The sequence below is a fragment of the Entelurus aequoreus genome, linkage group LG09, assembly GCF_033978785.1.
Source record: "Entelurus aequoreus isolate RoL-2023_Sb linkage group LG09, RoL_Eaeq_v1.1, whole genome shotgun sequence".
In the NCBI taxonomy this organism is placed as follows: domain Eukaryota; kingdom Metazoa; phylum Chordata; class Actinopteri; order Syngnathiformes; family Syngnathidae; genus Entelurus; species Entelurus aequoreus.
Window position 1 is genome coordinate 70,008,984 of NC_084739.1, and position 26,365 is coordinate 70,035,348.

The following is a 26,365-nucleotide window of genomic DNA, read 5'->3' on the forward strand; positions in this document are numbered from 1 at the left end:
CACCTCGTACCACATATACATCTCTCTCTTTTATTATATCCCCCTCTGTGCTCATTCAAACGTGTATTCTGTCATCCTCCGAGTACACAAATCCAAATAAAAAGCCTAAAGAGTCCCTCGAGGTGTGTGCTTCAGGGAGTTGTCGTAAAGTGTCCCGTTTTGGGGTGGGGAAAGGGGAACGGGAAGTATCGGCCTATACAGTAGGAGTACACGAGTGTTTAATGTTAAAAACTAAATATCCTTGGATCACAGCACCAGAGTCCTGCTGGTTTTCGATCGTCAAGTGGAGGGTGCACTACTTAAACAACCCCCCAAAGGAGTGAGGACCCCCGTCACTAAATGCTACCCCTTCCCTCGTCTACTGTACATTCATGACTTTTCCTCGATATACTCCCAAGTTCCTCAGGGACGACATGTGATGTGTTACTCTTGTTATGATTAGGAACGTTTCAAGAGTGCCAGTTCCTGATCAGTGATGCCGACGAGACAGCCCTGAGGCAAAAAAGGCGCACCAACAGGTTTGCGTAACTAAAGCGACGCTCGTCGTCGAAGTGTGCCGACCGTACATCGCAACAATGCTCCTTGCTTTTAGTGGAGTTTAGGGTTCATAGGGTGGAGCAGTCCCCGGGCAGGTTTCCTCTCACTTTTTTTACCATTCCAGTTTGTACTAGCAAAAACACTTCTACTTAAATGTGCATCGGGAGGAACTGTAGTCCAGTTTTGCAGACAGTGCAGATAAAAGGCAAACACTTTTATCGTGCACGTAACAACGTTAGTTCAATCCGATGAGGAACACGTGGCGTCTATCCGCGTAGAACTCACACAGCGACTAAACAAGGAGCAATGTGGAGTGGAAAATAGCCTTTTTTTAAAAAAATTTAAATGGCGATTTGTTGTTAGTGGTGCTGCAGCATTAGAAGGGAACCTAAAGCGTGTGGTTAGTAAAGCTACAGTACATTGTGTTTGCTCCGTGAACCCTGTGTGTGCAGACTGTACAAAAGACGAGCAGATGAGTGGTGGTCCAAAAAGGGACGACACACGTGACCTCATTGGTATAGCGCACGGTAAAAGGACATCTGAAGATTTTTCACGTTAAGTGCAGCGAAGCGCGATGCAATGTTCATGTTTTTCTCGCCTCCCTGAAGATTTGTGCCAATTTAATCAGATTAAGGAACATTAAAAAAAAAAACACATATAAAGCACCAATACCGTATTTTTCGGACTATAAGTCGCAGTTTTTTTTCATAGTTTGGCCGGGGGTGCGACTTATACTCAGGAGCGACTTATGTGTGAAATGATTAACACATTAGCGTATAATATTATTTAGCTCATTCACGTAAGAGACTAGACCAGGGGTTCTTAAACTTGTTGGAGGTACCGAACCCACCAGTTTCATATGCGCATTCACCCAACCCTTCTTTAGTGAAAAGTAAAATGTTTTTTTTTTCTAATTCAAGACAAAGTTATGTTTTTGGTAACACTTTAGTATGGGGAACATATTCTAAGTAATAAAGACTTAATTTAGAGTTATTTGGACACTAGGGGAACATATTCTAAGTAACAAAGACTTAATTTAGAGTTATTTGGACACTAGGGTAACATATTCTAAGTAATAAAGACTTAATTTAGAGTTATTTGGACACTAGGGGAACATATTCTAAGTAATAGACTTAATTTAGAGTTATTTGGACACTAGGGGAAAATATTCTAAGTAACAAAGACTTAATTTAGAGTTATTTGGACACTAGGTGAACATATTCTAAGTAACAAAGACTTAATTTAGAGTTATTTGGACACTAGGGGAACATATTCTAAGTAACAACGACTTAATTTAGAGTTATTTGGACACTAGGGGAACATATTCTAAGTAACAAAGACTTAATTTAGAGTTATTTGGACACTAGGGGAACATATTCTAAGTAACAAAGACTTAATTTAGAGTTATTTGGACACTAGGGGAACATATTCTAAGTAATAAAGACTTAATTTAGAGTTATTTGGACACTAGGGGAACATTCTAAGTAATAAAGACTTCATTTAGAGTTATTTGGACACTAGGGGAACATATTCTAAGTAACAAAGACTTAATTTAGAGTTATTTGGACACAAGGGGAACATATTCTAAGTAATAAAGACTTAATTTAGAGTTATTTGGACACTAGGGGAACATATTCTAAGTAACAAAGACTTCATTTAGAGTTATTTGGACACTAAGGGAACATATTCTAAGTAATAAAGACTTATTAAAGAGTTATTTGGACACTAGGGGAACATATTCTAAGTAATAAAGACCTAATTTAGAGTTATTTGGACACTAGGGGAACATATTCTAAGTAACAAAGACCTCATTTATAGTTATTTGGACACTAGGGGAACATATTCTAAGTAATTTCATTAATTTCATTTGGTTAGGGTTAGGGTCAGGGTTAGAGGGTTAGAGTAATAATAAGGCCATGCCGAATAAGGCATTAATAAGTACTTAATAATTAGGGCTGTGAATCTTTGGGTGTCCCACGATTCGATTCAATATCTGTTCTTGGGGTCAAGATTCGATTCAAAATCGATTTTTTTCGATTCAACACGATTCTCGATTCAAAGACGATATTTTCCCGATTCAAAAGGATTGTCTATTCATGGAATACATAGATTTCAGCAGGATCTACCCCAGTCTGCTGACATGCAAGCAGAGTAGTAGATTTTTGTAAAAAGCTTTTATAATTGTAAAGGACAATGTTTTATGAAACATTTGTTTGAACTATTAAATGAACCAAAAATATGACACAGTGTGTTGTCAAGCTCATGAGATGCGATGCAAGTGTAAGCCACACTATTGTTCTTTTTTTTCTTTTTTATAAATGTCTGATGATAATGTCAATGAGGGATTTTTAATCACTGCTATGTTGAAATTGTAACTAATATTGATACTGTTGTTGATAATATTCATTTTTGTTTCACTACTTTTGGTTTGTTCTGAGTGGTGTTTGTGTCTCCTCTCAATTGCTCTGTTTATTGCAGTTCTGAGTGTTGCTGGGTCGGCTTTGCTTTTGGAATTGGATTGCATTGTTATGGTATTGCTGTGTATTGTTCTGTTGGATTGATTAATTAAAAAAAAAAAAAAGAAAAAAAAAAAGAAAAAAAGAAATAAATAAATGGGAAAAAAAATTAGATTTTTTTAAAAATGAGAATCGATTCTGAATCTCACAACGTGAGAATCGTGATTCGAATTCGAATAGATTTTTTCCCACACCCCTATTAATAATGACTAGTTAAGAGCCAATATGTTACTAATTTGCATGTTAATAAACAACTAATTAATGGTGAATATGTTCCCCATACTAAAGTGTTACCATGTTTTTTTACTGGTGCATAAAATTATCCGTGCATGAACATCACCTTGTTCAAACAACAAAACCAACACAGTGCATAAACTCACAACAAATTACACACCTGCAAACCAGTTAGCTGTTGCCGTATCCGTAATACGCCGACAGGGAGAAGTTTGTATTTACACGATGAGTCGGGTGTGTCTTGACATACGCCGAACCCCTGAGCCCGACTCACCGAACCCAGGTTAAGAACCACTGGACTAGACGTATAAGATTTCATGGGATTTAGCGATTAGGAGTGACAGATTGTTTGGTAAACGTATAGCATGTTCTATATGTTATAGTTATTTGAATGACTCTTACCATAATATGTTACGTTAACATACCAGTTGGTTATTTATGCCTCATATAACGTACACTTATTCAGCCTGTTGTTCACTATTCTTTATTTATTTTAAATTGCCTTTCAAATGTCTATTCTTGGTGTTGGCTTTTATCAAATACATTTCCCCCAAAAAATGCGACTTATACTCCAGTGCGACTTATATATGTTATTTTCCTTCTTTATTATGCATTTTTGACCGGTGCGACTTATACTCCAGAGCGACTTATACTCTGAAAAATACGGTATTTTTTCTGTCAAAATGGAAAAAAACTAGTACATTAAGTAAGAAAATATGAAGTACTTTAATGACGCATATTATTTCCAGGCTTTCGAGGGCCAAATAAAATGAAGTGGCGGGCCAGATCTGGCCCCCGGGCCTTGAGTTTGACACCTGTGGTGTAGACGAAAAGCCGGCAGTGCATTTTGCGTCCAAAAGCCCACACACACACACACACACTCAGCTGGAAGTGTGCAGGTGTGGAAGACACACCTTGGCAGGTGACAAAATAAAAGTAAAATGCTTTCTTGTAAGTTGATGTCAATATACCGTATTTTTCGGACTATAAGTCGCAGTTTTTTTCCACAGTTTGGCCGGGGGTGCGACTTATACTCAGGAGCGACTTATGTGTGAAATGATTAACACATTAGCGTAAAATATCAAATAATATTATTGATGTCATTCACGTAAGAGACTAGACGTATAAGATTTCATGGGATTTAGCGATTAGGAGTGACAGATTGTTTGGTAAACGTATAGCATGTTCTATATGTTATAGTTATTTGAAGGACTCTTACCATAATATGTTACGTTAACATACCAGTTGGTTATTTATGCCTCATATAACGTACACTTATTCAGCCTGTTGTTCACTATTCTTTAGACATTTTAAATTGCCTTTCAAATGTCTATTCTTGGTGTTGGCTTTTCCATCATCTATTTTCTACCGCTTGTCCCTTTTATCAAATAAATTTCCCGACTTACGACTTATATATGTTTTTTTCCTTCTTTATTATGCATTTTCGGCCGGTGCGACTTACACTACCGTTCAAAAGTTTGGGGTCACCCAAACAATTTTGTGGAATAGCCTTCAATTCTAAGAACAAGAATAGACTGTCGAGTTTCAGATGAAAGTTCTCTTTTTCTGGCCATTTTGAGCGTTTGATTGACCCCACAAATGTGATGCTCCAGAAACTCAATCTGCTCAAAGGAAGGTCCGTTTTGTAGCTTCTGTAACGAGCTAAACTGTTTTCAGATGTGTGAACATGATTGCACAAAGGGTTTTCTAATCATCAATTAGCCTTCTGAGCCAATGAGCAAACACATTGCACCATTAGAACACTGGAGTGATAGTTGCTGGAAATGGGCCTCTATACACCTATGTAGATATTGCACCAAAAAGCAGACATTTGCAGCTAGAATAGTCATTTACCACATTAGCAATGTATAGAGTGTATTTCTTTAAAGTTAAGACTAGTTTAAAGTTATCTTCATTGAAAATAAGGACATTTCAATGTGACCCCAAACTTTTGAACGGTAGTGTATATGTTTTTTTCCTTCTTTATTGTGCATTTTCGGCCGGTGCGACTTATACTCCGGAGCGACTTATACTCCGAAAAATACGGTAAGATCTATTTGTCTTTTACGTAAATGCTGGATTTCGAACATAATAATGACAGATAAGCACATTTCCAAGTTAAGTGCGACAAGTTGTGCATGTAAAAGTTACGTGGACCCTCTTTCCTTGATTCCCCCCCCCCCGTCTCAAAAAGTACAATTAAAGATTAGTCGGAAGGCTGATTGGTCGTCTCCCTTTGTTTTTTTCTTTGAGAGCTCGTTGAAAAGAAGGCAATAAATAGTGCAAAAGTGACGCAAGCGTGAGTTAAGTGATGAAAATGTGACACAAAGAGAGGACCTGCCTTTTCCACGGCGCGCTGGATGAAGTACCGACACCTTTTCCAGAAAGAAGCATGGAGAAGAAAAGAGCGCTCCTCTCCTTGGAGACAAAACAACGACACCAACTGCACTTGACTTTCACTTTCAGGACTGGCACTTTTTTGTCTATCTTTGATTGCTTGAGAAGGCGCGTCCCGTGCCCACCTGGTGGCGTGTTTCTATGTGGTCTGTGAGCCGTGAGCGTCCCCGTCGGGACCCAGGGCGGATGAGCGACTTCGAGCTAAAAGGGCGGCGGGGCTCACGGGCAGACGTGCGGCTTCGCTCACCAGGTTCTCGTACTCGCTGCTGTCCTCGTCTTCCTCGTCAAACTCCTGACCCGCCGCTTGTCTGTCTAACGAGTCCGAGCTCGAGCCGTCGCCGTTGCCCAGGTACGGGGGGCTAGGAGCGCTGACCGGACTCGAGGCGGCGCCGAGGCCCAGGCTGGAGAGGATGCTAAGCGGGCTCGGGGTGGGGTGTCCCGGGGACCCCACGGCCTGAGGCCGGGGCAGCAGGGCGGCGCTGGTGGGCGGGGACGAGGAGGGGAGGAGAGAGTCGTCGTGGGACATGAGGTCCGCGTAAGAGGGGGGGTTGGGCGAGATGCTGGGCCGCTCCGGTGCAGACGGCGCGTGGAAAGATACCCTAGATAGTTGAGAAGAGTACGAAGGGTCCGTGTTTTCCTCTGGAGTGGAGCGAGAGTCTGGATTCAGGGCTTCATGGAGCCCTGTGGAGCAGAGAAATGTTGACGTCAGCCCACAAACATACACAAGTGAGTAGAGGCCTGGTCAAAAGTGTACGTACACTTGTAAAGGACATCATGTCATGGCTGTCTTGAGTTTCCAAACACTATGGACTGGATTCTCACACTATTGTGTTAGATCCACTATGGACTGGATTCTCACACTATTGTGTTAGATCCACTATGGACTGGATTCTCACACTATTATGTTAGATCCACTATGGACTGGATTCTCACACTATTATGTTAGATCCACTATGGACTGGATTCTCACACTATTATGTTAGATCCACTATGGACTGGACTCTCACGCTATTATGTTAGATCCACTATGGACTGGATTCTCACACTATTATGTTAGATCCACTATGGACTGGACTCTCACGCTATTATGTTAGATCCACTATGGACTGGACTCTCTCACTATTATGTTAGATCCACTATGGACTGGACTCTCACACTATTATGTTAGATCCACTGTGGACTGGACTCTCACGCTATCATGTTAGATCCACTATGGACTGGACTCTCACGCTATTATGTTAGATCCACTATGGACTGGACTCTCACTATTATGTTAGATCCACTATGGACTGGACTCTCACTCTATTATGTTAGATCCACTATGGACTGGATTCTCACACTATTATGTTAGATCCACTGTGGACTGGACTGTCACACTATTATGTTAGATGCACTATGGACTGGACTCTCACACTATTTTGTTAGATCCACTATGGACTGGACTTTCACGCTATTATGTTAGATCCACTATGGACTGGATTCTCACACTATTATGTTAGATCCACTATGGACTGGACTTTCACGCTATTATGTTAGATCCACTATGGACTGGATTCTCACACTATTATGTTAGATGCACTATGGACTGGACTCTCACACTATTTTGTTAGATCCACTATGGACTGGACGCTCACACTATTATGTTAGATCCACTGTGGACTGGACTCTCACGCTATTATGTTAGATCCACTATGGACTGGACTCTCACGCTATTATGTTAGATCCACTATTGACTGGACTTTCTCACTATTATGTTAGATCCACTATGGACTGGACTTTCACGCTATTATGTTAGATCCACTATGGACTGGATTCTCACACTATTATGTTAGATGCACTATGGACTGGACTCTCACACTATTTTGTTAGATCCACTATGGACTGGACTCTCACACTATTATGTTAGATCCACTATTGACTGGACTTTCTCACTATTATGTTAGATCCACTATGGACTGGACGCTCACGCTATTATGTTAGATCCACTATGGACTGGATTCTCACACTATTATGTTAGATCCACTATGGACTGGACTCTCACACTATTATGTTAGATGCACTATGGACTGGACTCTCACACTATTTTGTTAGATCCACTATGGACTGGACTTTCACGCTATTATGTTAGATCCACTATGGACTGGATTCTCACACTATTATGTTAGATCCACTATGGACTGGACTTTCACGCTATTATGTTAGATCCACTATGGACTGGATTCTCACACTATTATGTTAGATCCACTATGGACTGGATTCTCACACTATTATGTTAGATGCACTATGGACTGGACTCTTACTATTATGTTAGATCCACTATGGACTGGACTCTCACACTATTTTGTTAGATCCACTATGGACTGGACTCTCACACTATTATGTTAGATCCACTATGGACTGGACTCTCACACTATTATGTTAGATCCACTATGGACTGGACTCTCACACTATTATGTTAGATCCACTATGGACTAGACTCTCACAATATTATGCTTGATCCACTATGGACAGGACTCTCACTATTATGTTAGATCCACTGTGGACAGGACTCTCACTATTATGTTAGATCCACTATGGACAGGATTCTCACACTATTATGTTAGATCCACTGTGGACAGGATTCTCACACTATTATGTTAGATCCACTGTGGACAGGACTCTCACAATATTATGCTCGATCCACTATGGACAGGACTCTCACTATTATGTTAGATCCACTATGGACAGGACTCTCACTATTATGTTAGATCCACTATGGACTGGACTCTCTCACAATATTATGCTCGAACCACTCGACGTCCATTGCACCGGTCGCCCCGGGGGGGGTCCCCACATCTGCGGTCCCCTCCAAGGTTTTTCATTGTCCCATTGGGTTGAATTTTTCCTTGCCCTGATGTAGGATCTGAGCTGAGGATGTCGTTGTGGCTTGTGCAGCCCTTTGAGACACTGGTGGTTTATGGCTATATAAGTAAACATTGATTGATTGATTGAACCCTGGGCCACACCACATGACAGGTTGGACATTAGATCATTAAAAGTTCTGCCATTGATATAAGAAGTAAACTACTGGATTACAGCACCAGAAAAGTTGTTCTACAGTATTGTCTCCTGAGAAGATGTAAGTTAGGGGGTGTATTCACTTCTGTGAGATGCTAACATGCTACTTACTTCGCTCTTCTTCCGCCGCCTTACGTTCCCTGAGATCGATTTGCTGTTTCAGTTTGTTCACATCGTCTTGAATTTTCTCCCTCACGCGTTCACTTTGTTCTACCTCCCCGCACACGGCCTGAATGCACACGAGGCGGTTACAGAGACAAAAGTCAAATGTCAAAATACCGGAAAGATGGTTTACCTTTGTTCTGGGGGTCTGCTCACCTGTACTTTGTCTTGTAGCGCACTGTAGACTTGAAATATTGTGCGGATATCCTTCATCACGCCGTCTTTGTCAAAGAACTCAGCCCTGCAATTGGGTGCAAGCAAACAAGACGTCGTTCATAGCATCAATGGGAGAAAGTCACTGGCATACATTTAGGCCCAGGGTCAGCAACCCGCCTGTTCTAGAGCTGCATGCAGCTCTTTAGCGCCGCCCTAGTGGCTCCCTGGACCTCTTTCAGAGATGTGTGAAAATGACAAAAGATGAATATATTTAGTTTTAATGTATTTTCTGTAGGAGAACAAACATGACACAAACCTTCCTAATTGTTAGAAATCCCCACAGTTTATATTAAACATGCTTCACTGATAAGTGTATTTGGCAAGCACCGTTTTGTCCGACTAATTTCAGCGGTCCTTGAACTCACCGTAGTTTGTGTACATGTACAACTTTCTCCGACACTGCCACAGAAAGACGTGTTTTATGCCACTCCTTCTTTGTCTCATTTTGTCCACCAAACGTTTTATACTGTGCGTGAATGCACAAAGGTGAACTTTGTTCAATCAATGTTTATTTATATAGCCCTTAAATCACAAGTGTCTCAAAGGGCTGCACAAGCCACAACGACATCCTCGGTACAGAGCCCACATGTTGATTTGCTGGAGTGCTTATCAGGCATATAACTGCAAGCTTATCCATGCTAACATGCTATTGAGGCTAGCTGTGTGTACAAATTGCATCATTATGCCTCGTTTGTAGCTATATTTGAGCTCATTTAATTTCCTTGACTTATGTTGAATGTATATGTGCATGTCTCATGACACATTATCTGTATGTGATATTGGCTGCAATTCTGATTTTGTGTGCCATGTTGTTCCAGACCACAGCAAACGTTACCCAGCTTGGAAAGATTGTAATAAATCCGTTAGAGGATGACAGCCTGCCGTTTCCTTTAACTTGGACACACACATCGATACCTTTGGCCATTCTGAGCCAGTCATTTCCAGAAGTTATCTCATCCTGTGAGAAGCCTCCATTTTACTAATGATCTCCAATGTTGCACAAATGTGTAGAATAAAAATTAAAGTACAACATTTCTGTCAACGAAGATTTGCGTCAACCTTTGATAGTAGTCTAATATAGCTAATATAGACACTTACATCATGTGTTGTCTTCATTATAACACTTATAGAAGACTTTTAAAGTCATTTTGATAGTAGGCTAATATAGCTAATATAGACACTTACATCATGTGTTGTCTTCATTATAACACTTGTATAAGACTTTTAAAGTCATTTTGATAGTAGGCTAATATAGCTAATATAGACACTTACATCATGTGTTGTCTTCATTATAACACTTATATAAGACTTTTAAAGTCATTTTGATAGTAGGCTTATATAGCTAATATAGACACTTACATCATGTGTTGCCTTCATTATAACACTTATATAATACTTTTAAAGTCATTTTGATAGTAGGCTAATATAACTAATATAGACACTTACATCATGTGTTGCCTTCATTATAACACTTATATAATACGTTTAAAGTCATTTTGATAGTAGGCTAATATAACTAATATTGACACTTACATCATGTGTTGTCGTCATTATAACACTTATATAAGACTTTTAAAGTCATTTTGATAGTAGGCTAATATAGCTAATATAGACACTTACATCATGTGTTGCCTTCATTATAACACTTATATAAGACTTTTAAAGTCATTTTGATAGTAGGCTAATATAGCTAATATAGACACTTACATCATGTGTTGCCTTCATTATAACACTTATATAAGACTTTGAATTTTTAGCGGCTCCAGACAGACTTTTTTTTGTTGTATTTTTGGTCCAGTATGGCTCTTTCAACATTTAGGGTTGCCGACCCGGGATTTAGGCCGTAATGGAACTGTAACAAATTCCACTGCCCAAGGCACACATTAGCCCCGGTCAGTTCACAGGGATACCGTGCTTTGCCCCGCTTTATAACTTGCACAGCCGGCAGCAGAGGTATTAACTGCGCTGAATCAATGTGTGTGTAATGTGCGTGCCCTCTGGTACGACCGGCCAGTACATGGTAGGCACGACACGGCTGTTACAGAACTTCATGCAAACTATGCAGCCAACCTGGTGTGCACGTGAAAAAGGCATACAAAAGAGGACCATGGTTCAGAAGCGAGGCAGTGAGTCCAAATATTACCCGTGTTCTTTGATGACCTTGGCGTAGTTGAGCGAGGTGTTGGGCACGGACGACACCTTGTACTCCTGCTGGCTTGTATTGCCCAGGTTCGGGATGGTGAGGGTGATCCTCTGGTTGTACCTACTGAGGGAACATGGCCAGTTAGCGCACCCAACCATGTGAACTAACACCTCATGTAACAGGGTTTGTGCAGGTAGCAGAACATCTAACCCAGGGGTCACCAACCTTTTTGAAAGCAAGAGCTACTTCTTGGGTAGTGATTAATGCGAAGGGCTACCAGTTTGATACACACTTAAATAAATAGCCAAAAATAGCCAATTTGCTCAATTTACCTTTTACTCTGTTATTATTAATAATTAATGATATTTACACTTAATTGAACGGTTTAAAAGAGGAGAAAACACGAAAAAAAATGACAATTAAATTTTGAAACATAGTTTATCTTCAATTTCGACTCTTTAAAATTCAAAATTCAACCGAAAAAAAGAAGAGAAAAACTAGTTAATTCGAATCTTTTTGAAAAAATTAAAAAAATAATTTATGGAACATCATTAGTCATTTTTCCTGATTAAGATTAATTTTAGAATTTTGATGACATGTTTTAAATAGGTTAAAATCCAATCTACACTTTGTTAGAATATATAACAAATTGGACCAAGCTATATTTCTAACAAAGACAAATCATTATTTCTTCTAGATTTTCCAGAACAACAATTTTAAAAGAAATTCACAAGACTTTGAAATAAGATTTAAATTTGATTCTACAGATTTTCTAGATTTGCCAGAATCATTTTTTTGAATTTTAATCATAATATACGGAGCCCCTAAAGGGACATGGGAATTTTTTTTTTTTTAGACATGTATCTCGTGGCCACGAGAAAGTATCTCGTGGCCACGAGAAAGTATCTCGTGGCCACGAGAAACTTTCTCGTGGCCACGAGAAACTTTTTATAAAAAAAAAAAAAAAAAAAAAAAAAATATAAATTTTTTTTTTTTTTTTTTTTTTTTTATAAAAAGTTTCTCGTGGCCACGAGAAACTTTCTCGTGGCCACGAGAAACTTTCTCGTGCGCACGAGAAACTTTCTCGTGGCCACGAGAAACTTTCTCGTGGCAACGAGAAAGCATTGGATGCGTGCTGATGGTTTAGTGTGTGTTAAAATGGCAGTTTAGGAGTTAATATGGCTGTATTTCCAGATAGGACTTTCCCCCATGTGTGTTGTGGCAAAATGTGAATGCTTGATTAGTAGGTGTGAGACAAACACTTTATCTTCCTGGTTATTGTAACGCTACGTGTTTGACATTATTTAAGACTTTATCATGCCCGGGAAAGGACAGTTTTCCTCTTCTGTGGCTGTGGGGGGTGGGCGTGGCTTGCGGACCTGCAGGGAAGCGGAGTGTGTCAGTTAGTCCCATGTTGATGTGATCAAACTTCTTTCTTGCTTGGAAGATACACACACAATTGTAACTGTTATTTCTTCCTGCACATAATAAATATGTACAACGTGTTTGGATGTATTCATTTATGTAAAATTGTCATTAAATGTAATATTGCCTGACAAAAAGTGATACGACATACGTAATATTTTGATATTTACACATCGCATATTTACACACGCGCATCTGACTAGAATACCCTTATGTGCATTACATATATCAACATCAACTACCTACTGTACTGTTTACTTGTTGAAATACCCTTTTTAGAACAAATATCTACCCACATAATTTATATGTGTATATATAATATATATATATATGTGTATGTATGTATATGCATATATATATATATATATATATATATATATATATGCATATATATATATATATACGTGTATGTATGTATATGCATATATATATATATATATATATATATATATATATATATATATATATATATATATATATATATATATATATATGCATATATATATATATATATATATATATATATATATATATATATATATATATATATATATATGCATATACATACATACACGTGTATGTATGTATATGCATATATATATATATATATATATATATATGCATATATATATATATATATATATATATATATATATGCATATATATATATATATATATATATATATATATATATATATATATATATATATATATGCATATACATACATACACGTATATATATATATATATGCATATATATATATATATATATATATATATATATATATATATATATGCATATACATACATACACATATATATATATATTATATATACACATATAAATTATGTGGGTAGATATTTGTTCTAAAAAGGGTATTTCAACAAGTAAACAGTACAGTAGGTAGTTGATGTTGATATATGTAATGCACATAAGGGTATTCTAGTCAGATGCGCGTGTGTAAATATGCGATGTGTAAATATCAAAATATTACGTATGTCGTATCACTTTTTGTCAGGCAATATTACATTTAATGACAATTTTACATAAATGAATACATCCAAACACGTTGTACATATTTATTATGTGCAGGAAGAAATAACAGTTACAATTGTGTGTGTATCTTCCAAGCAAGAAAGAAGTTTGATCACATCAACATGGGACTAACTGACACACTCCGCTTCCCTGCAGGTCCGCAAGCCACGCCCACCCCCCACAGCCACAGAAGAGGAAAACTGTCCTTTCCCGGGCATGATAACGTCTTAAATAATGTCAAACACGTAGCGTTACAATAACCAGGAAGATAAAGTGTTTGTCTCACACCTACTAATCAAGCATTCACATTTTGCCACAACACACATGGGGGAAAGTCCTATCTGGAAATACAGCCATATTAACTCCTAAACTGCCATTTTAACACACACTAAACCATCAGCACGCATCCAATGCTTTCTCGTGGCCACGAGAAAGTTTCTCGTGGCCACGAGAAAGTTTCTCGTGGCCACGAGAAAGTTTCTCGTGCGCACGAGAAAGTTTCTCGTGGCCACGAGAAAGTTTCTCGTGGCCACGAGAAACTTTTTATAAAAAAAAAAAAAAAAAAAAAAAAAATTAATATTTTTTATTTTTTTTTTTTTTTTTATAAAAAGTTTCTCGTGGCCACGAGAAAGTTTCTCGTGGCCACGAGATACTTTCTCGTGGCCACGAGATACTTTCTCGTGGCCACGAGATACATGTCTAAAAAAAAAAAAATTCCCATGTCCCTTTAGGGGCTCCGTAATAATAAGTTTGAAGAAATATTTCACAAATATTCTTCGTCGAAAAAAAAGAAGCTAAAATGAAGAATTTAATTAAAATGTATTTATTATTCTTTACAATAAAAATAAAAAAATTTACTTGAACATTGATTTAAATTGTCAGGAAAGAAGAGGAAGGAATTTAAAAGGTAAAAAGGTATATGTCATTAAAAATTCTAAAATCATTTTTAAGGTTGTATTTTTTCTCTAAAATTGTCTTTCTGAAAGTTATAAGAAGCAAAGTAAAACAATGAATGAATTTATTTAAACAAGTGAAGACCAAGTCTTTAAAATATTTTCTTGGATTTTCAAATTCTATTTGAGTTTTGTCTCTCTTAGAATTAAAAATGTAGAGCAAAGCGAGACCAGCTTGCTAGTAAATAAATAAAATTAAAAAAATAGAGGCAGCTCACTGGTAAGTGATGCTATTTGAGCTATTTTTAGAACAGGCCAGCGGGCTACTCATCTGGTCCTTACGGGCTACCTGGTGCCCGCGGGCACCACAATGGTGACCCCTGATCTAACCTAATGCTTTTTAATGCAACTTAAAACAAATGTAACGCTCATGTTCTACTGAAGGTCGTTGTTGTATAGTCAAAATGTCTGCACAGACAAAAATTGTAAGCATTTGACAATGATAATGGTGAGTAGTTGAAAAGTTTACATTAGCTGTGGCCAAATGAAGCGCTAGTGCAGTGTTTTTCAACCACTAGTGTGCCGTGAGATGCAGTCTGGTGTGCCGTGGAAGATTATCTAATTTCATCTATTTGGGTTAAAAATATTTTTTGCAAAGCAGTAATTATAGTCTGCAAATGATGTGTTGTTGTTGAGTGTCGGTGCTGTCTAGAGCTTGGCAGAGTAACCGTGTAATACTCTTCCATATCAGTAGGTGGCAGCCGGTAGCTAATTGCTTTGTAGATGTCGGGAACAGCGGGAGGTAGAGTGCAGGTAAAAAGGTGTCTAATGCTTAAACCAAAAATAAACAAATGGTGAGTGCCCCTAAGAAAAGGCATTGAAGCTTAGGGAAGGCTATGCAGAACAAAACTAAGATTGAACTGGCTACAAAGTAAACAAAAACAGAATGCTGGACGACAGCAAAGACTCACTGTGGAGCAAAGACGGCGTCCACAACGTACATCCGAACATGACATGACACTCAACAATGTCCCCACAAAGAAGGATAAAAACAACTGAAATATTCTTGATTGCTAAAACTAAGTAGATGCGGGAATATCACTCAAAGGAAGACATGAAACTGCTGAAGGAAAATACCAAAACAGAAAAAAAGCCACCAAAATAGGAGCGCAAGACAAGAAGTAAAACAATACACACAGGAAAACAGCAAAAAAGTCCAAATAAGTCAGGGTGTGATGTGACAGGTGGTGATAGTACACCTACTTTGAGACAAGAGCTATATTGATGCATGCTTGGTTATGCTTTAAAGTCATATCCAACAATTGCGACAACGACTTTTTACTGTCAACTTGAGTTTTGTTTTTTAATGATTTCGTTCTGGTGGTTGTGCCTCCGCATTTTTTTCAATGCGAAAAATGTACCATGGCTCAAAAAAGGTTGAAAAACACTGCACTCTTGTAATCAAAATAAATCGTAACAATCCAAGTAAACGCAATAAACATAATTGTCATTACAGATGTATTTTTTACCATTGTAATTGGAATGGACTCTCAAGCTCTCTTCGCAAAAATTGCACTTTGAGTGAGACCTCTTGGATGCATTTTGAAAATTAAATAAACACAAACGGACATAGAAATTAAAAGTTAAAGTACCAATGATTGTCACACACACACACTAGGTGTGGCGAAATTATTCTCTGCATTTGACCCATCACCCTTGATCCCCCCCGGGAGGTGAGGGGAGCAGTGGGCAGCAGCGGTGGCCGCGCCCGGGAATCATTTTTGGTGATTTAACCCCCAATTCCAACCCTTAAAGGCCTACTGAAAGCCACTACTAGCGACCACGCAGTCTGATAGTTTATATATCAATGATGAAATCTTAACATTGCAACACATGCCAATACGGCCGGGTTAACTTATAAAGTGACATTTTAAATTTCCCGCTAAACTTCCGGTTGAAAACGTCTATGTATGATGACGTATGCGCGTGACGTCAATGGTTGAAGCGGAAGTATTCGGACACCATTGTATCCAAAACAAAAAGCTCTGTTTTCATCGCAAAATTCCACAGTATTCTGGACATCTGTGTTGGTGAATATTTTGCAATTTGTTTAATGAACAATGGAGACTGCAAAGAAGAAAGCTGTAGGTGGGATCGGTGTATTAGCGGCTGGCTGCAGCAACACAACCAGGAGGACTTTGACTTGGATAGCAGACGCGCTATCCGATGCTAGCCGCCGACCGCACGGATGATCGGGTGAAGTCCTTCGTCGCGCCATCGATCACTGGAACGCAGGTGAGCACGGGTGTTGATGAGCAGATGAGGGCTGGCTGGCGTAGGTGGATAGCTAATGTTTTATGCATAGCTCTGTGAGGTCCCGTAGCTAAGTTAGCTTCAATGGCGTCTTTAGCAACAGCATTGTTAAGCTTCGCCAGGCTGGAAAGCATTAACCGTGTAGTTACATGTCCACGGTTTAATAGTATTGTTGATTTTCTGTCTATCCTTCCAGTCAGGGGTTTATTTCTTTTGTTTCTATATGCAGTTAAGCCCAATGCTATCACGTTAGCTCCGTAGCTAAAGTGCTTCGCCGATGTATTGTCGTGGAGATAAAAGTCACTGTGAATGTCCATTTCGCGTTCTCGACTCTCATTTTCAAGAGGATATAGTATCCGAGGTGGTTTAAAATACAAATCCGTGATCCACAATAGAAAAAGGAGAGAGTGTGCAATCCAATGAGCCAGCTTGTACCTAAATTACGGTCAGCGCGAAAAAAGATGCGTCCTGCACTGCACTCTAGTCCTTCACTCTCACGTTCCTCATCCACGAATCTTTCATCCTGGCTCAAATTAATGGGGTAATCGTGGCTTTCTCGGTCCGAATCGCTCTCGCTGCTGGTGTAAACAATGGGGAAATGTGAGGAGCCTTTCAACCTGCGACGTCACGCTACTTCCGGTACAGGCAAGGCTTTTTTTTATCAGCGACCAAAAGTTGCGAACTTTATCGTCGATGTTCTCTACTAAATCCTTTCAGCAAAAATATGGCAATATCGCGAAATGATCAAGTATGACACATAGAATGGATCTGCTATCCCCGTTTGAATAAAAAAATTTCATTTCAGTAGGCTTTTAATGTATTGATACCGGCAAAGTGATCAAGTTCAATTGAATTTATCATTGACTATCAGTCCAGGCCTACAATTGTGTGATTTTTTTCCCCTAATACCTGTGGACATGGTATTTAGTGCTTTTTAATGCCATTTAAGGCCTTCATTTTTGCTAAATCCATGTACCGTATTTTTCGGATTATAAATAGCAGTTTTTTTCGTAGTTTGGCCGGGGGTGCGATTTATACTCTGGAGCGACTTGTGTGTGAAATGATTAACACATAAGCGTAAAATATCAAATAATATTATTTATCTCATTCACGTAAGAGACTAGGCGTCACACGCACGCGTCAACCAATAAAAATTTGGCGGGGGCGGGTCATGGCAGAAGTGCACTGTGAAAAAAAAAGATGCTACCTGCTACTACTTCCGTACCTATGAAAATTGATCATTTCAACATTGGCGGTAACTTATAAAAACTGAGAAGGGCTGAACAAAAACGGCACCGAAAAGGAAATCATATACTGCAGATGACAAGCTGAAAGTAGTGAAATGTGCAGCAGAAAACGGCAATCGAGCAACAGAAAGAAAGTTTGGAGTAAGCGACAAACTTGTAAGTAGGGATGACACTCGAAACCGGTTTTCCCGGTTGTTTGATAAGAAAAGAACCGAGTCCTCGGACTCGAATCCCTTTTTGAGAACCGGTACCCGTTATCGAGACCACTATAGTAAAGAAAAAGGGTTGGTTCTTTATTCGAATCCCTCGGAACGAATCCCGTCCCGACCAGAAATGCCCCTTGAGACATCACAAGAAATGATGTCACGTAGTTCAGTCATTAGGCACAGATAGCGAAAGCAGGAAAAACAATGGACCGGAAAAAGCGCTCCAAGGTGTAATAAAGTTCAAAACAAAAGGTATAATCCAATGAATAACTTTACTGAGAGATTTGAGCAGGGTACAAACACATGACCAACACTTTTACGACCAACCGGAAACATAGCAACCAGGCTAGCAACGCACCTCCTTTACGGCAGCTGTCACAACGTTCTTAAAGCAACCGCAGCACATACATATATATACAACACATCTCCCTTTTTTAACTTTTGTTTTTCTTTGCTTGTAAACAAAACAAAATCACACTGTATATGTGTTGTCTGTCTAATTATAAATAATGCAGACGAGGCGTGTTGGCTGAGTTCTTGACGTTTACTTTCACGGGTGACGACATGCAACAACACTTTTCGGGGCTACCGCGCATGCTCGTCACTCCCGTTGCATGCTGGGTAGTGTAGTTGTTATATTCCCTAGCTCATAACATCACATCTTTCCCCCTATAAAGAAATAATGTTAACTCAATAAAGTGTATTTCTTTTTTTTAGCTTTAACTTTTCATTTTTTAGCATTGTAACCACATTTGCAAACAACTTTTCTCTTCATAGAATTTTCTTTCAATAAAGAAATAAAGTGCAAAAATGTCAAAGCATCATAACAAACAGTTATGTCAAATAGCAGCAGAAGTGCACTTTTTGGAGAGCTGTATTATTTTCAGTTTTGTGCCCAAGGGACTGATTTTATTTAACACTATATTATTATTTATACACCTATAGTGATCACAGAGACAGGTTGCTTTTGTGTTACTGTATATATTTGTTTCTCTGAAAAATCCTACTTAATATACTTTGGGTAACAACAGTCAATATTTGTTTATTTTATTTTATTTTTTTAGGGGGGTAACAGTCAATATTTATTAGATTTTATTTTTTTCTTGTATAATAAAAGTGAGCTTTTGTTAAACCAAATATTGTGGTTTTTTTCCATATACAACAACCTATCTGGACTCGATAAGAGAATCGATAAGGAATCGGTTCGATAAGAGGATTCGATAATAGGCTCGAACTCGATAATTTCTTATCAAACATCATCCCTACTTGTAAGGGACTGGCGAAAAGCTGAGGCTACTCTTACTGAAATGAAGAAAACTAAAAAAGCTAATCGCGGGCTAAAAGCTGAGTGGCCACAGCTCGAGGAACAAATTCACAAATGGGTGCTTGAACATTGCCTTTCAAATGTCTATTCTAGGTGTTGGATTTCATCAAATAATTTTCCCCAAAAAATGTGACTTCTATATGTTTTTTTCCTTTGTTATGCATAACTATGAAATACTTGACTTTCAGTGAATTCTAGCGATATATATATTTTTTATTTATTTTATTATACATATAAATAAAAGACATACTTGAATTTCAGTGTTCTGCAGGCTATCCAGTAGGTGGCAGTATTGTCCTGTTTAAGAGTGTCACAACATTGCTGTTTACGGCAGACAAACTGCTTTACGGTAGACTAAACGTGACTGCTGTTGTTGTGTGTTGTTACCGCGCTGGGAGGACGTTAATGAAACTGCCAAACAATAAACCCACATAAGAAACCAAGAACTCTCTCTCCTTGTTGTGCACTCTACTCTCTAAAAGCCGTGGATGTTATGACGTCATTGGGCAGGCAAGCTGCTGGGAAAGCGGACGTGAGAACGGCTGTCCCCACTCAGGTCCGCATTGAGCTGGAGGGGGCGTGGCCTCCGGCTGAATACCGGGAGTTTGTCGGTGCGATTTATACTCCGGAGCGATTTATAATCTGAAAAATACGGTAATGACTTTAAATGCATTGCAATGGCCTGCGGCCACCCTGTATACAATGGAGCCCCTTGAAGCTGTCCAAACAGTACCTGCGATTGGGTCGGAAGAGCACATACTCCAGCGCGTGTGTAGAACTGTTAGCCGTGGAGATGAAGCTAAAGAGGAGGAAGACCAGGTCGGGCACGCCGAGCAGCTGAGTCAGCTGTTTGTGGAGGATCTGTTCGCGGAAGGACATCTGCTGCTGCGTGTTTCGTCGGAAACGGTACCAACCGATCACATTCTGCCCGAAGGAAACACACATAACATCCTTTTTTAATGCAGGTGACATTTGGCAGGCGTGGTAAAGGACAACAAGCGAAAAAAAGAACACATCACCACTCACTTTCCGCCGATCTCTAAGAATGCTGTTGAGATTTTCTTCATTGACTTTGCCTGCGTAGTCATAAAAGCTGGTGAGAGGGAGAAAGAAAAGAAAGTTCTCAGTTCACATGACCGTGTGGTTACTTGTGGCTGTATGGAGCCATCTACTGTGTACAATGGAGCCATCTACTGCAGTGGTCCCCAACCACCGGGCCGCGGACCGATTAGTACCGGGGCGCACAAGAAATTTAAAAAAAAAAAAAAAAAATTTTTTTTTTTTTTTTTTTTTTTTTAATGAAATCAACATATAAAACACAATATATACATTATATATCAATATAGATCAATACAGTCTGCAGGGATACAGTCCGTAAGCACACATGATTGTATTTAATTATGTAAAAAAAAATAAAAAATTAACCCCCCCCACCGGTCCGTGGGACAAATCCGTGGGACAAATTTTCAAGCGTTGACCGGTCCGCAGCTACAAAAAGGTTGGGGACCACTGATCTACTGTGTACAATGGAGCCATCTACTGTGTACAATGGGTAGCAGTGGATGGCTATTTCATCAAATCTTAAATATAATTCTATTATTCACATGTGAATAATGCTGTATAGTATTTATTGTCTATTGTGAGTGAACTGTGGTGCTGAATTTCCCCCAGGGATCAAAAAAGTACTTTCTATTCTATTCTATTCTATACTAGAGTTGACCTGGTACCAATATTTTGGTACCGGTACCAAAATGTATTTCGATACTTTTCTAAATAAAAGGGGATAACAAAAAATGTCATTATTGTCTTTATTTAAACAAAAAAATCTTAGGGTACATGAAACATATGTTTATTATTGTCATCTAGTCCTTGTCTTTTATTAGTAAGTAAACAAACAAAGACTCCTAATTAGTCTGCTGACGTATGCAGTAACATATTGTGTCATTTATCTACCTATTATTTTGTCAAAATTATGAAGGACAAACTGTAACAAAATGGATTATTAATACACTTGTTTATTTACTTCTAATATCTGCTTATTTTCTGTTTTAACATGTTCTATCTACACTTCTGTTCAAATGTAATAATCACTTATTCTTCTCTTCTTTGATACTTTACATTAGTTTTGGGTGATACCACACATTTAGGTATGGATCCGATACCAAGTAGTTACAGGATCATACATTGGTCATATTCAAAGTCCTCATGTGTCCAGGGACGTATTTACTGACTTTATAAACATAATATGCATTTTAAACAGACAAAAAAATGATTTTGTGATGCTAAAAAAATATAGATGTAACGTTATCATATTAGTATCAACTAGATACGCCCTTGCACTTGGTATCATTACAGTGGATGTCAGGTGTAGATCCACACATGGTGTTTGTTTACATTGTGACGCCGGTGAGCTACATTGTGTAGTAAAGCATGTTTAGCTATTCCTCGCCCTGCAGTGATAATGCTACTTGTAAGAAACTCACTTTATTTGTCGCCATGGAGACGAGGATTAGTGATTTAGAAGTAGATAAAACACCGCCAACTGCGGATGGACGTTAGCGGCTAGCTAGCTCGCCATGTCTTAAAGCAGCTCTTCCTGAGGGTGTTTCAGTGTTATAACTTCACCTTTATCTTTGCTTTTTACACCAAAATGCGTCCATTCTCCCTTTTCTGTCTACACACTGTGTCTGCTTGTAAGTACTCTGTGTGTGTGTGCGCTGCCGAACATGCTCCTCTGCTCATAAAACCAGCAATGTCATGACGTGACGACGACGCGCCGTCATGCTTGTTTTAAAAAAAAAAAAGGGGGGACGAGGACCGGTACTTTTTAGAGGCGGTATAGTACTGAATATGATTCATTAGTATCGCAGTACTATACTAGTACTGGTGTACCGTACAACCCTAGTAAGTACACTACACAACAAAGCCTACACAATGTGTTTTTTGTGCACAATGGAAATCCTAAGCATCTATATTTTGAGTAATTGCAAAGCGCTTACCTAAACAACCGTGCACAAGGATCATGTTTATGGATTTCTGTGGGAAACAAAGATTTTGTATGGATGGAAATGACACGATTTCAGAAAGTATTCACATCACACAGTGGAGAATTGTAAAAAAAACACGCATCAATACAACAAAAGCACATTTCCTTACCTACTACCTGGAGCAGTTCTGCGTTGCTAATCTGTGTGTCACTGATGCTGATAGTCTCCTCCTGCCTTACTTCTCCTAATAGGAAGCCCTCCTGCACGTATAAACACACATCTTACACTTACACAACTGAGCCACTGTAGTGGAACTTGAAAATGGCAAAAGGACAAGAGTTGTGGGAAACATCTTATATTGTAGCATTTTACACTGGATTAGCGGTTAAAGGCCTACTGAAATGTGATTTTCTTATTTAAACGGGGATAGCAGGTCCATTCTATGTGTCATACTTGATCATTTCGCGATATTGCCATATTTTTGCTGAAAGGATTTAGTAGAGAACATCGACGATAAAGTTCGCAACTTTTGGTCGCTGATAAAAAAAGCCTTGCCTGTACCGGAAGTAGCGTGACGTCACAGGTTGTGGAGCTCCTCACATCTGCACATTGTTTAAAATCATGACCACCAGCAGCGAGAGCGATTCGGACCGAGAAAGCGACGATTACCCCATTAATTTGAGCGAGGATGAAAGATTCGTGGATGAGGAAAGTGAGAGTGAAGGACTAGAGGGCAGTGGAAGCGATTCAGATAGGGAAGATGCTGTGAGAGGCGGGTGGGACCTGATATTCAGCTGGGAATGACTAAAACAGTAAATAAACACAAGACATATATATATACTCTATTAGCCACAACACAACCAGGCTTATATTTAACATGCCACAAATGAATCCCGCATAACAAACACCTCCCCCCTCCCGTCCATATAACCCGCCAATTCAACTCAAACACCCGCACAACACACTCAATCCCACAGCCCAAAGTACCGTTCACCTCCGCAAAGTTCACACAGCACATATATTTCCCCAAAGTTACGTACGTGACATGCACATAGCGGCACGCACGTACGGGCAAGCGATCAAATGTTTGGAAGCCGCAGCTGCGTACTCACGGTACCGCGTCTGCGTATCCAACTCAAAGTCCTCCTGGTAAGAGTCTCTGTTGTCCCAGTTCTCCACAGGCCAATGGTAAAGCTTGACTGTCATCTTTTGGGGAATGTAAACAATGAAACACCGGCTACGTGGTTGTGTTGCTGCAGCCGGCCGCTAATACGCCGCTTCCCACCTACAGCTTTCTTCTCTGCAGTCTCCATTGTTCATTAAACAAATTGCAAAAGATTCACCAACACAGATGTCCAGAATACTGTGGAATTTTGTGATGAAAACAGACGACTTAATAGCTGGCCACAATGCTGTCCCAATATGTCCGCTACAATCCGTGACGTCACGCGCAAACGTCATCATACCGAGACGTTTTCAGCAGGATATTTTGCGGGAAATTTAAAATGTCACTTTATAAGTTAACCCGGCCGTATTGGCATGTGTTGCAATGTTAAGATTTCATCATTGATATATAAACTATCAGACTGCGTGGTCGGTAGTAGTGGCTTTCAGTAGGCCTTTAACTTCTTTTTACGCTTGTGTGACAGTTACAAATCTGAATAAATTAGATGATTTTATCAGGCAATTGTCATTCATTCATAATATTAAGAAAGTCTTTAAAAAGGGTGTTTTTGTTTTGAAGTAGTGCTGTCAAATGATGTATTTTTCATCAGATTTTGGATTTTAAATGAATCAGGATTTATCAAAGTTATTACTCGCTTCCATAATCAAAATTGATTTCAGAATATAACCTAATATTTGTACAAATATGCAATTTTATTGTCAAAATATCATTGTTTATACAGTACATGCCAAAAGTTTGGACACACCTTCTCATTCAATGCTTTTATTTTCATGACTATTTACTAGAGATGTCCGATAATATCGGACTGCCGATATTATCGGCTGATAAATGCTTTAAAATGTAATATCGGAAATTATCTGTATCGGTTTCAAAAAGTAAAATGTATGACTTTTTAAAAGGCCGCCGTGTACACGGACGTAGGGAGAAGTACAGAGCGCCAATAAACCTTAAAGGCACTGCCTTTGCGTGCCGGCCCAGTCACATAATATCTACGGCTTTTCACACACACAAGTGAATGCAATGCATACTTGGTCAACAGCCATACAGGTCACACTGAGGGTGTCCGTATAAACAAGTTTAACACTGTTACAAATATGTGCCACACTGTGAACCCACACCAAACAAGAATGACAAACACATTTTTGGAGAACATCTGCACCGTAACACAACATAAACACAACAGAACAAATACCCAGAACCCCTTGCAGCAAATAAACAAATAAATATACTGCAATGAGGTGGTGACTTGTCCAGAGTGTACCCCGTCTTCCGCCCGATTGTAGGTTTTACACTGTATGAAAAAGTTTTTTTAAAGGAATTTTACCTTTGCAACCTCATTATACTATTGGCTAAGTTTTATATTCATAAATATACATTTCTCAATACCCGACCTGTTTTTTGTGCCTTTAAAAAAGAATTAGAACTCTACTTTAAAACACATCTCTACCTCTAACAACCCAAAATGTGTGAAAACGAGGATGCTTTGTGCCAAATTCGGATTATTTACGGAACTTGTGGGAGCCTATGTCTTTACATTTTGTTATGTATATGTATTTATATATATATATATATGTGTGTGTGTATGTATGTATGTATGTATGTATGTATGTATGTATGTATATATATATATATATATATATATATATATATATATATATATATATATATATATATATATATATATATATATATATATATATATATATATATTGCATTCTATGTTAGTTACTTTATTGAGTTTACAACCCCTGGCGCTGTTTTGTACTGTTTCTGTACTTGTTTTGTTTATTATTTCTTGGTTGTATGTAAATGTTCATATTATAAATAAAAGGTTTATAAAATAAAATTTAAAAAAAATAAATAAGAAAAATAAAAATAAAAATAAGAAAAATAAAAACAAGGTCGCCTTTCGATGCGTAAACCAGAAACCTAAAAAGGGACATTTATCCACTTATTGAAGTAAATATATATTTTTTAAGACGCTAAACTTAATTCCTTGTAGAAAGTATGTCATGGTAAATGTGAGCTTTAAACGGAAGTCACCAAAAAACAGCAACACTTGCTAGCTAGCAAAGTAGCTAAGTGCTAACTTGTGCTACTTCCTGTTGTAAAACAAGACAAACACACACCGATGATTCCGGGTTATGATGTGTCATGAAACTCGCGTGTAACTACAATATACATCGCATACATTTAGACGTCTTGCACTTACGTAGCGTTTAGCGTAAGAGCTTTAATGAGGGAACCGGCCAGTAAATAGACGACACCACAACTAGCTAGCCAGCACCAGGATGATGGCGCTGAATAACAAGGTCAGGACAAACAACATCCCTCTCTTTAACGACATGACACGGAATACTCACATGATCAGAGTTGCTATTAGCGCTGTGGTAACACACCGAACTAAAAGTATAGCCTGAAATGGATGCCGCCATGTTGGGAACATCCCATCAAGCCCACTGCCCCCTGCCGTTGGAGATGCAGTT

The 26,365-nt window shown here is 38.7% G+C and overlaps 1 protein-coding gene across 2 annotated transcripts; it reads right to left on the reverse strand.

Annotated features, from left to right (window-relative positions):
* Positions 1-16: 16 nt before the first annotated feature.
* Positions 17-26,365, reverse strand: abraxas2 (abraxas 2, BRISC complex subunit). Of its 2 annotated transcripts, XM_062059269.1 has the most exons (10): positions 26,243-26,365; positions 22,863-22,953; positions 22,706-22,742; positions 20,733-20,799; positions 20,440-20,630; positions 11,263-11,385; positions 9,060-9,144; positions 8,853-8,970; positions 5,810-6,365; positions 17-5,705 (listed from the first exon to the last, which is right to left on the reverse strand). In XM_062059269.1, the coding sequence occupies exons 1-9, from the start codon at positions 26,312-26,314 to the stop codon at positions 5,824-5,826; spliced, it is 1,326 nt and encodes a 441-aa protein (XP_061915253.1). In that variant the 5' UTR covers positions 26,315-26,365; the 3' UTR covers positions 17-5,705; positions 5,810-5,823. The 2 variants fall into 2 exon arrangements, with proteins under 2 accessions (XP_061915253.1, XP_061915252.1); XM_062059268.1 differs by having other exon boundaries at positions 17-6,365.

Coding starts and splice junctions, on each gene's coding strand:
- abraxas2 (XM_062059269.1), bottom strand. CDS start 26,314: ATGGCGGCATCCATTTCAGGCTATACTTTTAGTTCGGTGTGTTACCAC. Junction 9,145..11,262: donor AAGGTCATCAAAGAACACGG/GTAATATTTGGA, acceptor ACCCAATTGCAG/GGCTGAGTTCTTTGACAAAG. Junction 6,366..8,852: donor GGCGGCGGAAGAAGAGCGAA/GTAAGTAGCATG, acceptor TCTGCTCCACAG/GGCTCCATGAAGCCCTGAAT.